Source organism: Urocampus carinirostris, chromosome 11 (assembly GCF_059441175.1).
Source record: "Urocampus carinirostris isolate Australia breed hairy pipefish chromosome 11, RoL_Ucar_1.0, whole genome shotgun sequence".
In the NCBI taxonomy this organism is placed as follows: Eukaryota; Metazoa; Chordata; class Actinopteri; order Syngnathiformes; family Syngnathidae; genus Urocampus; species Urocampus carinirostris.
Genome location: NC_142359.1, coordinates 10,752,647 through 10,770,937, shown reverse-complemented (window position 1 = coordinate 10,770,937; position 18,291 = coordinate 10,752,647). Strand labels below are relative to the sequence as shown.

At 39.9% G+C, this 18,291-nt stretch overlaps 1 protein-coding gene across 1 annotated transcript; it reads left to right on the top strand.

The window, feature by feature from the left end:
* Positions 1-7,234: 7,234 nt before the first annotated feature.
* On the top strand, positions 7,235-11,635 carry rpl34 (ribosomal protein L34). The gene is made up of 4 exons (XM_088348201.1): positions 7,235-7,401; positions 7,469-7,568; positions 11,330-11,433; positions 11,511-11,635. Exons 1-4 carry the CDS (start codon positions 7,337-7,339, stop codon positions 11,593-11,595), a joined length of 354 nt encoding a protein of 117 aa, XP_088204327.1. The 5' UTR covers positions 7,235-7,336; the 3' UTR covers positions 11,596-11,635.
* Positions 11,636-18,291: the final 6,656 nt, after the last annotated feature.

Genomic DNA, 18,291 nt, shown 5'->3' with positions numbered 1-18,291 from the left:
CGCCGCCATGCTGCTCTAACATCTAAATTTATATATATATATATATATATATATGTTATATTAGTGTTTAATTTATTCATTTATAACATTTTTATTATCTCAGTCATTTAAAAAAACTTCCATTTGTTTAATCATAATGAGTTTGTGATTATTTATTTAAATGTATTTACGGTATTTGACTTCCTTACATAATTGCTTGATTTATTGTTAAATCCATTCATTCAGTCTCTAAATTCTTTGAAGTGGTGTTTTTAATTTAGAGTCAGAAGACGGACTTGAGTTTTATCAGTACATGCCAGATTCAATCTAAACAAAGGGCCTTTTTGAAGTAGGGATTTTTCCACTACCTTTAAGTTTCGTTTTTGTCATAGACCACCTTCTTAGTATAAGAGTGATTGTTTATATTATATATCTTGTACTTTAGATAGATAGATAGATAGATAGATAGATACTTTGTTCATCCCCGAAGGGAAATTCACATTTCCAGCAGCATCCCTGAGCTGAGAACAATCGAGAACAATCGAAAATAACACGGGAGCTGCTGGAGTGGCTGCCATTCGTGACGGCGCCGGAAGAAAAGATTCAATTTGAATCATGTACAAACAAACAAACAATTGAATCATGTACAAACAAACAAACAAAATATTCATGTTTCAATAAGTGGAGTGTTAATAAAATGGGGGGAAAATAATTTCTGATACTGATATAACCAGGTAAAACTAATTTTAAGTTACCTGACCAGATGAATGTTGTGCCATCTCACCTTTCCCTCTCTCTCTCCTCTCACCTTTCCCACTCTCTCTCCTGCAGTTGACTTGCTGCTGCTCGCTCCTGAAACTAATACTTACCTCTTTGTGTATTGTGTTTAGGGTGATGTTGACCGTTAAGTCCTTTAGGCACGACCCGAGCCAAAATTCAACTCGGGGACAGACTCGGGTTCAAGAGTTTACCTCTGTTTCTCCATGGACAGGATGGCACTGTTCATTATTATTGTGCATTTGACATGTTTCAACGACAATGCATTGTATTCTACTCTGTGGAAGACAATATACAGATTAATTGACACACTGTTTCCAGCCAATCGCAGGGCACACAGAGACAACCATCGAACCGTCAACTTCACAACCTCACATTGATTTTCAAACTGCTTGTTTTTCCCTTCAGACTTTTTGCACGATTTCAGTTATTAAGAAAATGTATTGTTGATGTTGACTGTGGTTTGTCTATTGGCGCCCAAGCAACATCCATTACAGCCTGGTCATCCTGAAATGGGGATTACTTCATGTGAGAACCCTTTTCAAGGTTTCTTAATTTTCCCCATGCTAGATTTTTGAGTTTTTCCTTGCCCTCATGCAAGTATCATGGGATGTTTAAATGGTGGTTTGTGCAGCCCTTTGAGACTCTTGTGATTAAGAACTACTGGACTGTCTCAGAAAATTAGAATATTGTGATAAAGTTCTTTATTTTCTGTAATGCAATTAAAAAAACAAAAATGTCATACATTCTGGATTCATTACACATCAACTGAACTATTTCAAGCCTTTTATTATTTTAATATTGCTGAATTTGGCTTACAGCTTAAGAAAACTCAAAAATCCTATCTCAAAATATTAGAATATCATGAAAAAGTATACAAGTAGGCTATTCAACTAATCACCTGAATCATCTAATTAACTCGAAACACCTTGCGAGGGTTTCCTGAGCCTTAAAAACACTCAGCTTGGTTCAGTAAACTAAATCACTGCTGATCTGACTGCTGTCCAGAGGACCATCATTGATACCCTCCATCAGGAGGGTAAGACACAAAAAGAAATTTCTCAAAGAGCAGGCTGTTCACAGAGTGCAGTTTCAAAGCATAGCCACAAAAAGTCTGTTGGAAGGGAAAAATGTGGCCGGAAAAGCTGCACAACCAAGAGAGATGACCGCAGCCTTAACAAAATTGTGAAGAAGAGCCGCTTCCAGAATTTGAGGGAGCTTCAAAGACAGTGGGCTGAAGCTGGAGTCCAGGTATCAAAAGCCACAGTTCACAGACGTGTCCGGGAAATGGGCTACAATAGCCGTATTCCCATGGTCAAGCCACTTCTGAACTCAAGACAACGGAAGAAGCGTCTGACTTGGGCTATGGAGAAGAAGCACTGGACAGTTGCAGAGTGGTCCAAAGTCCTCTTTTCAGACGAAAGCAAGTTTTGCATTTCATTTGGAAGTCAAGGCGCCGGAGAAAGGCTGGAGAAGAGCAAAATCCAAGTTGCTTGAAATCCAGTGTGAAGTTCCCGCAGTCAGCAATGGTTTGGGGAGTCATGTCAGCTGCTGGTGTTGGTCCACTGTGTTTCATCAAGTCCAGAGTAAATGCAACTGTGTACCAAGAGATTTTAGAGCACTACATGCTTCCATCTGCTGAAAAGCTCTATGGAGATGAGGATTTCATTTTCCAGCATGATCTGGCACCTGCCCACAGTGCCAAAACCACCAGTAACTGGTGCACTGACCACGGCATCACTGTCCTTGATTGGCCTGCTAATTCCCCTGACCTGAACCCCATCGAGAATTTGTGGGGTATAGTTAAGAAGAAGATGAAAGACAGCAGACCTACAAATGCAAATGAGCTGAAGGCCGCAATCGAAGCATCCTGGGCATCAATAACACCTCAGCAATGCCACAGGCTGATTGCCTCCATGCCACGCCGGATTGATGCAGTAATCCGTGCAAAAGGATTCCCAACCAAGTACTGAGTGCATCAATGGACATTTTCAAATGTTTGATTTAGTTTTGCTGTTATAAAATTATTTTTTTTTACTTGGTCTGAGGAAGTATTCTAATATTTTGAGATAGGATTTTTGAGTTTTTTTCAGCTGTAAGCCAAAATCAGCAATATTCAAATAATAAAAGGCTTGAAATAGTTCAGTTGATGTGTAATGAATCCAGAATGTATGACATATATGTTTTTTTAATTGCATTACAGAAAATAAAGAAGTTTATCACAATATTCTAATTTTCTGAGACAGTCCAGTATACGAATAAATGTAACTTGACTTGACTTGCACTCTTATTCCTAGGGACTATTTGGACATGCCAATCAACCATGCATGTTTTTAGGATGAGGGAGAAAATCGGAGTGTCCAGAGTGAACCCAACCAGGCACGAGGAGAAGATGCAACCCCCCACAAGGAGGCGAGTAGGTGAAATTGAACCCAGGACCACTTAACTGTGGAGCAGGCAGGCTGACCAGTTCTCATGTCATACCAGGTCTCGTGATAAAAACAGTAAGAGACAATCTCTTGGAAAACGTCCATTTAATCAGCGCCCTCACGCTAGCCTCCCCAATGACGTCCGATGACAGTGTTCTCATCGAACCAGATCCCCTCAAAGCCAATAGCATTTTGGCTGGACTCCACAATGGCTTGACAGCCGAGCCTCTCGGGTTCCGGCAGCCTTTCTAGCAAAAAAGTGTTGACTGGTCACGGTTGGGTCACAGCAGGGATTGGATGGTGGGGGTGCTTGTTTTGATTTGACAAAAACAGGAGAAATTTCCACATCGGCCCTACCGCACCCCCTTCTCAACCAGGACGCCAGGCCCAGCCCTCGTCCACGCCCGGCGGCTTAATCCGGGCCTTTGTGCTCCACATAGTTGTATGGATTTGTCAGCAATAGGGCGGGGGTGGCGTGGGGGGGGGAATAATAGAGTGATGATAAGCAAACAAGTTTTTTCCAGTGAACGAGAAGGACAATTGACCGAGCTCTGCCAGCTATCGACATAGCGTGATTGTAAAGGTCTATCAATACAGACTTTCGGTCGCGTGAAACGCTTCTCTCGTGGATTAAACGCTGGAAGCCCCTCGATTGCTGCCCGAGAAAACCCAGTCAGCAAAATTAGTAGGAAATCTGGAATTCTAGGAAAATGAAACAGCAGGGCTCTGAAAATGGCCACCTGAACTCATCGGCCTTCCAATGAGAGTTTTTGGAATATTAAGATATCTAATTGCTTTTATTTAGTCTTCATTGTATATTTTTTTATTCATAACCTATTATTTTATTTATTTATAAACAGTCAGGAGAAAGGGTCCCGAAAACTTCGAGGAAATATTCTGTAATCTTAAATGAGGTGTGTAAACATGCACATTCCTGAATGCCAGCAAGGGGGGCAGAGATCACATCAAGCAAACTTCATATCATAATAATTCATATCCCTGTTAACAAAATACAGCGGATCCTTTTAAGGCAAAGGTTGAGCGGTTTGAGGCTGATGAGGCCATCACCAATAGCAAAGTAGAAAGCCATTTAATGTTTCACTTTGTAGTAATTGCATAATCCATGTACAGTCAACTTATGCACCACCCTTTCAGTGTAAAAAGATGATGAGCCATTTCAGTCTTTGCATTTGTGATTTTTTTCAACCATTGTCTTTATGCCCAGAATATTCTGTAAATAAAACCTTTAAAAGAATAGCTCATTTATTTTCAGCCTTTACGTTGAAAAACTACCTTCTTGCTCCATGAAATCAAACAAACAGAAGAAGAAAAAGACGATTAACAACGATATTTAAAGAGTAAGGAGAAGGAAAATGGAAAGAGGAATGCATGTGCTTTTTTTGCTGTTAATTATGAGGCGTGGGAAAGTTATTAATAAAAGGAAGGAAGAGAGGGAACATGTCACGGTTGCCATGGAGCCCAGTTGGCCCCGCCCGTGTGGCGCCAGCTGCGGCTCATTAACAGATTGGCTTCACGTCTTTTTAAGCTCAGTGGGCCCTCTCTCACTTTGTCAGTCTGTCAACGAACCTCTTCCCCGCAAGACGTGGGTTCTGACTCTGTCCTGTTTTCCTGGTGGTATTTTCAGTCCGGTATTGTTCCCGTTTATTTTTGTCCCGTTTAATATCGGTTTCTGGTTTCGTTCTCGTATATTTTTGGCCTGTTTATTATCCTCTCCAGTTTTTGTTCCCGTCTTGTATGTCCTGTTTATTTTTGATATCCTGTTTCATCATCTATCCTGTCTGACTGTCCCGACCTGTCCGGTATCGACCCCATCTGTCCGATATCAACTTGGGCAATTGGAATCGATCTTGTCGGTCTGTGGCTTCCCGTCTTTCCACGCCAGACCGCTGTCTAACGTGCATGACTCCCCATTTCCTGTAAAGTAAAAGGCTTGTGTGAGAACGTCACGCGTTTGGGTCTTGATCTTGTTCTGGTTCATGACAGAACAGCGCGATCAACCAGTTGAGAGTTGGAGAAAATGATTGCCAGATAAAATAAAGTGGACGAGTGTCCGCCATCAAACCGCCGCATAAAATAAAAATAGTTAAAATAGTTATTTTAAAAAAATCTTAACGTTTCATCTTTATTTTGGAACATTTAACTAATATGGCTGTTCAGGTTAAACTTTGTTTTCATAGTCATGGTATTTTAGTATACAAATATGAATATAACGACTTTTTATGGTAAGAAGTGTTTCATATCCGAACAACTCGGTGGCCCAACGCCGATCCGAACTGATTATGGGCGGGTACTGAGGTATCGCTGTAATATTAAGTTGTGGACGTTTTTGAAAACTTGGATGACTTTCCACATTAGGATTGGTTCAAAGAGTAGCTTGAATAATTTTTGCACTTTCACACTTGAAATGTTTTTTTTTCACAGCAGAGTTCAGGGTAATAAAATCAGGAGCGATTGATCCATTCCCTCCCAATAACACAGAGAACGACAACATGTGACCTTTGGCAGTGGAAAATGGCTGCTTAATATTTCATGGCTTTTCATGGGCGGGAGACAAGAGTGGCCAGATGTACCGAGGTACACTCTGGAAGCATCCGAGGTCTTGCGCAAAAAATAAATCGACACGGGAGGGATAGTGAATTAGAAACCCGAGGTTAATTCTCGCTCTTGTGCAAGTTGGATGAAAGCAGCTAAGTGTTGGAGTATGAATAGTGCGCAACGAGTTTGAGTGGCAATCCATTCGATGAAAAACACGTTACATTCACAAAAAAATGTCAGGAAAACCCTCCTAGCTGGCGAAGTTTAAAAAGTACAGAATAGATTGACGACAGGTATACTCTGAAAGGTTTGTATAAGGCTTTTTATTATTTATTTTATATTTTTTATGGGTCCATTAAAAAGACAAAAGGACAGTGTGCAATATTTGACCTATAGATGTCTCTGTATGGTGTTGTACAACCGAAAACAAGTTCTAAAAAGCACAAGGAAAAATGCAAACAACAGAGACTCAAACTGACCAAAAGTAAATTTTCTCTCATGTTTTTGCTGAGCCTTGGGCAAAGAAAGGAAAAGGGGGGTGGGGAGGGGTAAAGAAAGAAAAAGAAGAAGAAAATGGGATAAGAAAAGGGATAAAAATATGGAAAAACTAGAGGAAAAAGAGAAAGACAAAGGAAAAGGGGAAAAAGAAAGATAAATATGAGAAAATGAAAAGAAAAGGTTAGAAAAAGGCGGGAAAAAGGGGGAAAATAAAGGAAAGAAATAAAAAAAGATATAAAAGAAAAGGAAACAAGGAAATACGACAAAAATAATATTTAAATGGCCAAAAATATCTTGCAGTTGAATATTTTTATTACAATCCAAAATGTTTAAATTTATTTCTGAAAAAAAAAAAAATCAAAAGAAAGGACATAAGAATCTAAGTAGCCTTGGCAGCAGAATGACGTCCGATCATGTCAAATAAATGCTCGTTTCTTAACCGCCAAGTATTTTTAAAAAGGCATCTTTTCATGATAGTTCATATATTTTAGCCTAATATTTGAATAGATATTGTTTTTTCTTTATAATCCTGTTTTTCCCCACTAAGAGGCGCTAAAGGATCAACAGTGTCCCTTTAAAAATTCGGTCGCCGACCCTTCCTATGCTCACAAGACATTGAAAAGACTCGTGTAGTACATCGTTATAACCAGTAGATGGCAGAACAACGCATTACACGAGGTCGCTTAGACCTTCCAAATCCGCGTCCCTTAGCTTCCTCTTCCGGTTGCGACGACAGCAGGTATGGCGGCCATGGAAAATCTTGTGATATCGGCGTATACAAATCTGTTTCAATCCTGCTCTAAGTTACCTTTATAAACTATTCCATGGAAGGCAGACGCAAATAATATCTCGATGGATTTATTTATGTGACCATTTATTTGTTTGATGTAGTTGTATGTTTTATTATTGACGAGATGCGTCGTGAGGCCGATACCGGTCTGCATTACTCAAAACATCTTGTGCCACGAGTTTCTCGATAAAATGTATTAAACAGTGGTTATGTTTAAAATATGTGCTTCCCGGAGATGAGTATATATGTGTTACTCCAAATGTGCTCGTCTTTTAACGGTCAATGTTGTTTTTTCGGCAGCTAGAAAATGGCGCAACGTTTGACTTACCGACGTAGGCTTTCCTACAACACGGCGTCCAACAAAACCAGAGTGTAAGTTCCCGCACTACTTTAGTTTTGGGGTGCCGCTGGTGTAACGTCCTCTTCCCCTGTCCTGCAGGTCCCGGACTCCTGGTAACCGCCTCGTGTACCTGTACACCAAGAAGAGGGGCAAAGCCCCCAAATCGTCGTGCGGCATCTCCCCGGGAAGACTGCGTGGGGTAAGTCATACCCTTTTAACTTAATCCAATTGCTCCCCTTAACTGTGATTTATTTTCACCTTATTAATCAGCGATAAAACTTAGTTTTCCCAGAGTGAATTGGGTGTATGAAGTCGTGCATTTGAATGAAAATTCGCTATTATTTCATGACACTATTTTTAATCACTGTACCAAAATCGCCTTTATTATCATTGTTTCTACCACGAGATTCTACAGTATACTTTTTACCAAACAAAGTCTCGAGAACGGAATCTGAATAGGTGTTCGCCTCTAATATAATGCATTTACATATGAAATAAGATCTACACACAACCGAGATACTGCTTTTGAAACTGTAACATTGAACGTGACAACTGAATAGTCTTCTTTTGCACAAAGTCATGGAAATAAAGTCAGGAGTGAAAAAGTAAACGGTACAATGTAAAACCTTTAACAGCACTAAAATAAATTAGGAACTTATCTGCAAATAAAATACTTTTTTTCCCAACAATTCAAGTCTATCTAAAGTTATAAAAATCTCACCATATCCGGAATATTGCACTCAAAAACTACGGACATTGCACTTAAAAACTGTTTTTTGTGACTGCGGTTTAGTGTGTTGATAGCTTTGAGGAAAAAGCACTTCCCTGTTGGTTTGTGAGGGGCCTTTTGGGATCTGATCCATTGGCGTGATGGTGGCAGTTTGAAAAGGTGGTTGACAGGGTGTGATGCGTCTTTCAGGAAGTTTTAAGTTCTGTTAAGGTAGCAAGAGCAGGACATGACCTTCAGATGGGGTAGGGGGCATCTGGTTATCATTTGGGCTGTGTTTATAATCCTCTTCGGGGCTTTTCCTGTCTGCTGTAGAACATCCTGGGTACCACGTACTAGATGCGAATGTTAGAGAGCGCAAAAAAAGCACAATAGGGAGAATTATTCTTCTTTTATCCGATAATGAATCAGCCTTGGGAGAACATGAATAGACACATTGTAAATTAGATGTAAGATCTTGGACCCAGGCCTTAAATTTGGGCCATGTTCGGGCATAAAATGTCATTCAATAAGTCTGTGCTTCCGTCAAGCTTTTTTTGTGGATGATTTTCACAGCATGCATTTATTTTTACTGCCTTTTACCTCTTCTTGGGTAATATTTTTCTGAAGTAACAATACTTAAGTAACACACTAAGTCGCTGTAATTTCGAGTTGGAATGCGCCAACTCACTTAAACTCCTAACCACTAACTCTAAATAAATTTTCATCTTCAACGTCACGGTAGTAGATCTGCAACTACCACTTTCCACCTCCACGCCCTTTACGTCATTTTCGCTTCTCTCCAATAGCTTACAATTTTGACAAAATTTTTGCTTCTCTACTGCCTAGTTCACTATGTGCAGCGTTTTCTCTGCAGAATGATTTTCAGTTTCATTTCGCTGAAATGCGCACATTGGTGCCGCACTTAAAAGTGCATGCTTGGTTTGAGGGTCTCGTCTCGAAGCTGTGTACTTCAGCCGAAGCGCACATTAAGGAGCCGGAGTAAAGCTCCAGGTTCACTTTGGGCCGAGCCCGTCAAATTAATTAGTTGGGGGTCGAATCGTGTTTTAAAACTTTTGGGCTGGATTGTTCTAGACCGGTCTTGCCTTTATTGAAAATTTTATGTTTGTATGTGTTCATAGTTGTTAATACATTAATTAACTCATGGCCGCATGTATTCAATGTTTGTGACTTTTGATGCTTGGTATCATCCGAGGACAAGTCAAACAAAATTTTATACCGATTTTTAAACAAAACACACTTTTACATATTTATTCCCGACCCATTTTCACGCCTGAATTTAGTGAATACATACATTATATACACCCATAGCAATATGTTCTCATTGAAATTTTATTTTACGGCCTCTGAGACACACCAGTTGTTACATTTATAGCCGTGAAACGGGTCACTAGGGACCTTATCACCACATAAGTAATTTGTGTAAACAAGTTTTATTTTATTTACAAGATAAACAGCACAAAAGATTATTTCAGCAACCTTAAGTTATTTCACTACTTGTAGTAAATTTTGTGTTTCTTATGTGGTAGTGCAGGTTTATGCAGATGGTACTCTGTGACAGAAACTGTCACAATTTTGCTTAATTTGCAACAAGGGTGTCTCGGTTTCAACTGTCTTCGCATAGTCTTATATACTTTCCTCACACGGCTGAAACCTCTCACTGTATTAGAGTGGGAAAAAAAGCAATACGCCTAAAAATAAATGCTTCATTGGGGATAACATTTGCTAGTGTACAATAACAATAGTAGCAATCTGCAAAGATGTTGTCTTCTGTTACCAGTCAAAAGTGGGAAAAAGTTGATATTTTCCCGTACATAATTGTATACATTGTACACTATCTGACTTGATCATAAAAACCTATACATTACGGGAAAAACATAATTGTATACATTGTACACTATCTGACTTGATCATAAAAACCTATACATTACGGGAAAAACATAATTTGAAGGGTATAGGTAAGTGTAAAGAAACATGTCAGATCTCTTTTCCTTTTTTGTATATACCTATTTTATTTTTTTGGATCCTTGTTTTAAATGTATTTTGTAAACACTGTTCACCGGGGTTGCAAAAGATTATTCGTTTGGCATTTTATTGTTAACAAAAATAAAGACAAGTTTGAATATTTACTGAACTATACCTGTTTAATATAATAAGTACAACTCGGAGTTCTATAAAAAACATTCACTTTACAATTGGGAAAATAGAATTGTCTGCACTAAAACAATATTATAATTATGGCATGGCACAGCTTTACCATAAAGGATGTACAGTGAGACCTTGGTACTCGACCATAATCGGTCCAGGATCGGTGTTACACAAACCTGAAAAACCTCTGACTAGATGCCTGATTAAAAATTATTTGCATTTTGCTGGTCAAAACAGGTCAGTTGAACGTTATTATTCCTTAATGTTTCGACGGCTCGACTGTTGGGAAGCAGACACCGTGTCTGGGATTTGAGATATGATGACCATTTATAAATATACTCATCACAGAAACGTCTTGATCAGACATGGTGCCTGCAAACACCTGATAGAACTGTAAGAGAACCTGAGTAGCCTGTAGACTGGTTCTGAAAATGGCTCACCAGTGATGGGTCATGGTGATTTTGCTAGGAATTATAATTTTTAACTGGCATTAGAAACTATTGTAGTGGTTGACTGCTTATTCCAACCCCACTTCTAATAAATACAACCTGGTAATAACATTTTAACCATTAAGTAATAACACAAGTTGCTATTCTAGGAATGCATTATAATCTGGTAGCCCATTGTGCCAATTAGTAACAAAAATCATCTCTGCTTCATAAAGGTTGGCCACCCCTAGTGAAGATGATCGAGTGCACCTTTCTTTGAGACAAAATACTGATTTGATTTGTCATTTTAAAATGGAAAATTCGAAATTGTCTTATTTGGAGGGGAGATGATTAAAAGGTTAATGCAAAGAATACAAGAATAGTCGCTCATTCGTGAATAGTGGTATTCAAGCAATTTAGGCACTGTGCATGAGTACCGCTAGGTTTATTTGCAAGATTGGGGTTCTAAATTTACATTAAAACTGATTTAAAATCCCTTCTTATTTTGAGTGTGTAAGGGTTATTTTTATTTTATTTTTTTATGAAACCTATGCAAATTCAGTGTGTGTGGGGTAATAGTTTGGGTACGTAGGTATTACCCTATTCACGAAATATTAGTCCGGGTTCTTATTTGTCCATATGTTTTTTTCCCCTCAGGTCCGGGCTGTGAGACCTATGGTTCTCATGAGGCTCTCAAAGACGAAGAAGCATGTCAGCAGAGCTTACGGAGGTTCCATGTGCGCCAAGAGCGTGCGGGATAGGTAAAGCACAGCACAAATAAGATGTTGTGCATCGGTTTGATTCGTGGTTAAATGAAAATGGAAATTTCACCTCCCAGGATCAAGCGTGCTTTCCTGATCGAGGAGCAGAAGATTGTTGTCAAGGTCCTCAAGGCACAAGCGCAGAGCCAGAAGTCAAAGTAAAACATCTGTATTTCCACAATAAAAAGTTAACAAAACAAAATGCTGCAAGTTATTTTTTTTAAGCTGACCTGATGAAACAAAACCTTTTTTAATAACTAGTCTGCCAAATATTGTGATCCGTGAATAAATGGCTTTAAATATGTTTAATAGTTAGATCATTTGAGGTTGGCAATCCCATTGCACTTTGGAGGCCTCAGTTACTGTTATTTGCTACACCAAATGAAAAAGTAAATTGTTCGTTCATCTGTAAAAATGGTGCTCGAGTATTCTTTGGGTGTTCAAAATGCTTGAATTTAATTGTTTCTGTGCAGTGCTTGTAGATGCTTGAAATTGTTGCAATGTTTGCCTCCAGTCTGACTCAATGAACTACACATTAAAAATAATGAGGTCTGCTTAAGAATGACCCAGGCAAACCGGCATACTTAACAATTGCAATTCTTTGTGCAACTACTATTGGTCTGTATGGCGTTGTCATGTGAAGCATCGGGACCAATGGAGGGAAAAGATGCTGGAAAATTGCCTTTGCAAGTGCTTAGAGTGCTTGAATTTATTTGGTCATTAAACCCCATATCTGGCTTCCTGGGGAGAAAAGCCTGAAAGTCGGTATATAGATAATTTTGCTCAGTTTCATTAATTATTCCTACCTAGATTATTTTGCTTGTTTTAATTTTTTGCCTTCTCTGTCCCGTTTGATGGAGCAGGAATGTAAAACACTGCCTGCGGGCTAGACCTAACCTGTTGGAAGATTTATTCAAGACCGCCATAAATTTCAAAGTATGTCAAAAATTTAGGACGTCTTTTGGTCATTTCTATACGGACTTAGGGTTATTTCTTTTAAATGAATGTATCCAAATACCCCCTCTGGCCGCTAAAGGGCAGCAAAGGATATACTGTACTATAAACTATGGAAAAGAAAATATATCAACGTGTGTATTTAAGAATAAAACAGGAAAACGCACGCAAAAAGATGAATGAAATCAAACAAGAAAAATGATATAAGGGCAGGTGGGTACTTTTAGCAGAAAGTTATATAAAAATATGTCAGTTCCTTGTAGTTGATCCTTGCTTTATGTCGAGAAAATAGACATTTCTCCACCTACAAATATTTTAAGAAATGCACATTTGTATATTTATTTTTGCTCATGATTCAAATTGAAACAACTTTCTTTTTAATGTTTTTTTTTTAAACACTGGGAGGTGCTAAATATCCATCCATTATCTGCACCGCTTATCCTCAGTACGGTCGCTGGGTGCTGGAGCCCATCCCAGCTATCTTTGGGCAGTGGGCAGGGGACACCCTTAACTGGCTGCCAGTCGCAAGCCACACAGAGACAGACAACTCACTCGCACCTAGGGACAATTTGGACCGGCCAAATAACCTGACATGCATGTTTTTGGAATGTGGGAGGAAACCGGAGTGCCCGGAGGAAACCCACGCAAGCACGGGGAGAACATGCAAACTCCACACAGGAAGTGTTGATCTCATGACCTCAGAACTGTACTGCACCTGCGCTAACCACTGCATTGCAGGTGCTAAATAATACATAAAAAATACACATTGTATTATTTGACTACTATATATACTGTGTAGTACAACTCAAAACGAGCACAAAAAATGGGATACAAACTAAGGAGACTAATTGACCGAACCACACCATTTGAACAGAAAAACAATGAATGACATCACTACCAAGGACGTAAGCTTCTGAGTACCTCGCCGTGTCTATTCCTATAACTCAGTGGTTCTCAATAAGTGGGGCCGGGCTGCAAGGCTCTGCCAATTGGGGCACGGGCATGTTTGACTTCAGATAATGTTTTTTCAACTTCCAGACTAAAGTGCAATTGAACACTACACTAAGGGGCAGTGGTGTTCTCAGTGGTATTGTGTTTACATTTGCACTCATCGCAGTGCGTAAAGCAGAGAGTATAAGCATTGAATATGAAGTGTAGACACCAAGTGTAGAAGACTCCCAAATGACCCCATGAAAAAAAAACAAATTCTGAGACAGGTGAAGAGAGACAGGGTAACGTGACAAACAAAAGTCCCCTCCTGTAGCACATTACTGCAACCTTGGAGGGAGACGATCAAAGGCTGATGTGCTTGCTATGTTAAAAAGATTTGGCAGCTGCCAGCACGAAACCAAATCAATTAATCTGACATTACAACCCAATCACGCTGATAAGACGCTTGAGTTTTTCTTTAACAATGACGTGTTACCATCAATATCGAGTCGAGTCATTTTTATATGTATAGCCTTTAATCAGAAGGGGTCTCAAAGCTGCACAGACTTATAGACTGAAGACTATTAAAACACCATTATCTGGTCTAAAACGAACATAAGGGGAAGGAAAAACTCAAAAACCTCAGCATGAGGAAAATGAAGAAACCTTGAGAAAGGACTGTGTAACGCACAGGTGTCAAACAGGCGGCCAACTCAGGCCCGCCAATGGATTGAATCTGGCCCGCGAGACAACACTCAGAGAAGCGCAGGAGAAAAACAAGCTGCAGGTTGAAATATGTCAACTTGATGTTGCCAAAGCCAGGTGCCTCTCACAAAGACACTGTACTTGTATTTATTTCTCTCTCTCTGCCGCTCTCTCTCCCTCTCTTTCACACCTTTTCTCCCACTCTGTCTCTTTCACTCTCTGTGTCTCTCTTTTTCTCTACCTTTGTTGCTATTTGTCTTTCTCTCTCTCTCTGTCTTTTTAACATCTTTTGCTCTAACTTCATTTTTCCTTTCTCTCTTTTCTTTCTCTCTTCCAACCCTTTGCGCTTTCTTTTCTCTTTTCTCTCCTTCTGTCTTTCTAATTTCTCTTTGGATTTCTTTCTTCCTCTCCCTTTCTTTCCCCCTCTCTCACGACTTCTCTTTTTATCTCTTTTGTTTCTCACGCTCTCTCCCCCTCCCTCTTTCTTTGTCCCGCCCTCTCTCTTGTTTTACCTTCCTCTTTCTCTTATTTCTTTATCTCTCTTTTTCTTTCTCTTTAATCTACTAGTCCGGCCCCCGACAGAATGTTTGTTCTATCGTGTGGCCCTCGAGTTAAAATGAGTTTGACACCCCTGGTGTAACGGGACCCAGGTGGACAGAGTAGCTCCAGCTTGTGTTACACATTTGTTTAATATATTTTTATTTTTTTGTTGTTTTACCTCATCTGCAAAATAGATGCTAAATGTCAGTCTCACACGACATAATTTAATTGTTGGCATTAAGGTTCATTTATTGAGCAAGTCTCACAAAATCAAGTGAGATCCATTTAACATCTCATACAAAATAACATTGCCATCAATTGGTACTTTTCAAGAATCAATTAACAAATCACCATAAATGTACCTTCCAAAACGACTCACCTCATGTTATTTACTGTCAAAATATACTAATTATCATGACAGTACACTCCTAACCCAGCCCGCCATAACATATCATACCTCACTCAAGGCCCTAATTGTTACTTATGCTAATGGTTGACTCACTCTTACTATTTCACTCTTTGTAAAGTTTACAAACATAAAAAAAAAACTTTTACACACATATTTTCACATGTTCCCAGTATATACATCTCACCTGCAAAGTAGATGATAAATGCCAGTCTCACACGACACAATTTAATTGTTGGAATTAAGGTTCATTTAATGAGCAAGTCTCGTAAAATCCCGCGAGGTCCCGTGAGACTTGGCCTAAGCACCCTTCTCTGACCTGTGAGCATTTACCATCTAGTGGTGATGTACTGGTACTTCTCTTAATATTTATTACCTCTTAGTGGTACAAAAAAAAACTTTCGTCCAGTAAAGACAAACAAACATTGATTTGAATACTAGACAAACAATCTAACCAATGTTGATGTTAAAAAAATAAAAATAACAAGTCGAGAAATTTGTATTTCTTTAACACCATGGAATCCCCACTTTGGTCGGCGCCATGTTTGTAGGGTATCCTGCTGCCGCACAATGCCGTGTTTCACTGGCCCCTCACTCGTACCAGACAAAGCAGTGCCATCTCGTGGTCAAATATAACACATTGCGGCTTTAAGGTAAGAACAATTCGATTTAAAATGTTACTATATTGTTTTTTTTTGAGGTACAAAAACAAATGAAATCCATAAAACAAAAAAGAATAAGTGAGATTGTATTATAATTGTTTTATCTTTTGCTGCATCATATCATTTTGCTCTTTTTACCTCACAGGAAGAATTTTTGATATAAAATAAGAATACTTAAATCAAGCTAATGTTAAATGAGTCGAATAATTTTCAAATATTTTTTTAATAAAGATGAGAAAAAGGACATGTTACTCGATCAATCTTTGTTTTGTCCCCACTAATGTCGTGGGATTACTTAAAAAAATAGATATTGGGGAGGGGGGAGGTTTGTGAAAGAAAATAATCGCGAATCACTGCTGTAATTCAGGGCAGCATTGCAGTTGGGTGGTTAGCGCGTCCGCGGCACAGTTCCAACACAATGGGTTCAAATCCAGCTACCACCCTTCTTGTGCGGAGTTTGCATATTTTCACCGTCTCTCCTTCGGGCACTCTGGTTTCCTCCCACATTCCAAAAACATGCATGTCAGGTTAATTGTCTGGTCCAAATTGTCCCTAGGTGTGAATAAGCAAATGCTTGTCTGTCTCTGTGTGCCCTGCGACTAGCTGGCAACCAATTCGGAGTGTTCCCTGACCACTGCCCAAAGAAGGCTGGGATTAACCCCAGCAGCTCCGCGACCCTACTGAGGACAAGCGGTGCAGATAATGGGCCGATGGATGGTTAGAATAGGTTAGGGTGGCGCAACTGTTGGATGGTTGGCACGCAGCCCCATAACGCAGTAGTCCAGGGTTCAATTCCAATTCCCACATGTAGCGACCCTCGTTCATGCACGACACAAGGTTTCACAATCTCTGGTTTATTGCCTTCAACGCTTACAAAAATCACTTAAGCTACGGCAAGCGCTGAAGCCCATAAAGTGCCAAACGAAAAAAACAGTCGCAGACGCCCATGACTTAACAACTGAATGAGGTACCGGAATATTAACAGTAATACAACAAAAACACAGATTTTGTGAGAATTCAAAAAAACATTCAAAACAATCAAATTTCAACTCTGTTACACCCACCCCCACCGAATTCTGGACAAAATCTCACACTTGGCAGCCACTCCAGCAGCTCCCGTGTTATTTTCGATTGTTCTCGATTGTTCTCAGCTCAGGGATGCTGCTGGAAATGTGAATTTCCCTTCGGGGATGAACAAAGTATCTATCTATCTATCTATCTATCTATCTATAAAATCAAAATCAATATATAACAGTAGTCATTGGGTCACACATATTAGGACCGACTTGAGAAGTATCCTTTAAGGATGCAGTGGCCAGAGAAAATTCTCCGAACCAGCCACCGGCTATAGAATGCCTTACACATTCCACATTCACCCAAGACATATACAAGACATAAATGAGCACAAAACATTCTCTCCAAAACCAAGTTATTTCAGAAGAATTTTAAAGGGAAAAAATGTCATGCCCCAAGAGCTCGAACTACTGTGTTACGCATAGTCTAAACATTACACTGTAGGTGTCTGGTGACATCTTGTCTAGCCATAGTGTGAAGAAGCCTGTTGACTGGTCGTATAACACGACCCAGGCGTGTAGTGCGGTGTGGTGCAGACTCTGGTTGATCAGTGTGGCTAACGTTACCTCCAGAGACAGCAGCCACTACAGATTGAACATGATCATGCTCACTAAGAGTCGAATTGTCATCCCTAACAGCAGTGTCGTGAGTATGAGTGGTCAAGGAATGACCAGAGTGATCAGAACTTTCAGAGTTCAGCCCATGCACCCACTCTCTGGTTCTCTCCCCAGATGCAGGTGTGAGATCTGTGTAGTTGTCAAGGCCTGAGATGCTTACAAGACTCTGCGCATCATCTGCCGCACATCCAGACCGGTTTAGCTGAGCAGGCACTCGAGCATGAGACTCTTCGGAGACAGTGGGACTGGTCATTGAAGAACAAACAGAGGCAGATGATTGTGCAGAGGAAAAAGACAAATCAGACTGGGGAGAGGGCTGGTCTTGAACTGGGAGAAAGTTAACCAACATCAGCAGGTTACGGTGAACAACCTTCTCATTCCCTGTGATGGTGTCTTGAATTCTGAATGTGTGTGTTTGAGGGTTCATCTCAATAACAGTGTAGATGATAGACTCCCACCTATCAGCCAATTTTCGCTTGCTCCTCTCATTTTTGTTCGCCACAAGGACTCTATCTCCAACTTCAATTGACGGCCCTTTTGCTGCCCTGTTATAGAGTCGAGTCTGTCTGCCCTGTTCCTTTTTTGCATGTTCCTGAGCAATTGACATAGCCTCCTTCAGGTCTTCAGACAGTTTTGCAACATATCTGCCGTAGGTGGTAATGTCAGGGTCAGACAAAATGTTCCCAAACAGAGTGTCAACTGGGAGGCGAGGAACTCTCCCAAACATCAAGTAAAATGGTGCATATCCAGTAGTTTCATGAGCAGTGCAATTGTACATGAATGTGAGTGTTTGTAAACGTCTTGGCCAGTCCTGCTTTGATTCAGGGGGCAGAGCTCTGATCATATTGCCCAAAGTACGATTAAAACGCTCAACACTTCCATTTCCCATCGGATGGTACGGGGTAGTATGTGACTTACGCACCCCAGATAATTGTAAAAGTTCTGCGACCAAATTGCTCTCAAAGCTTGG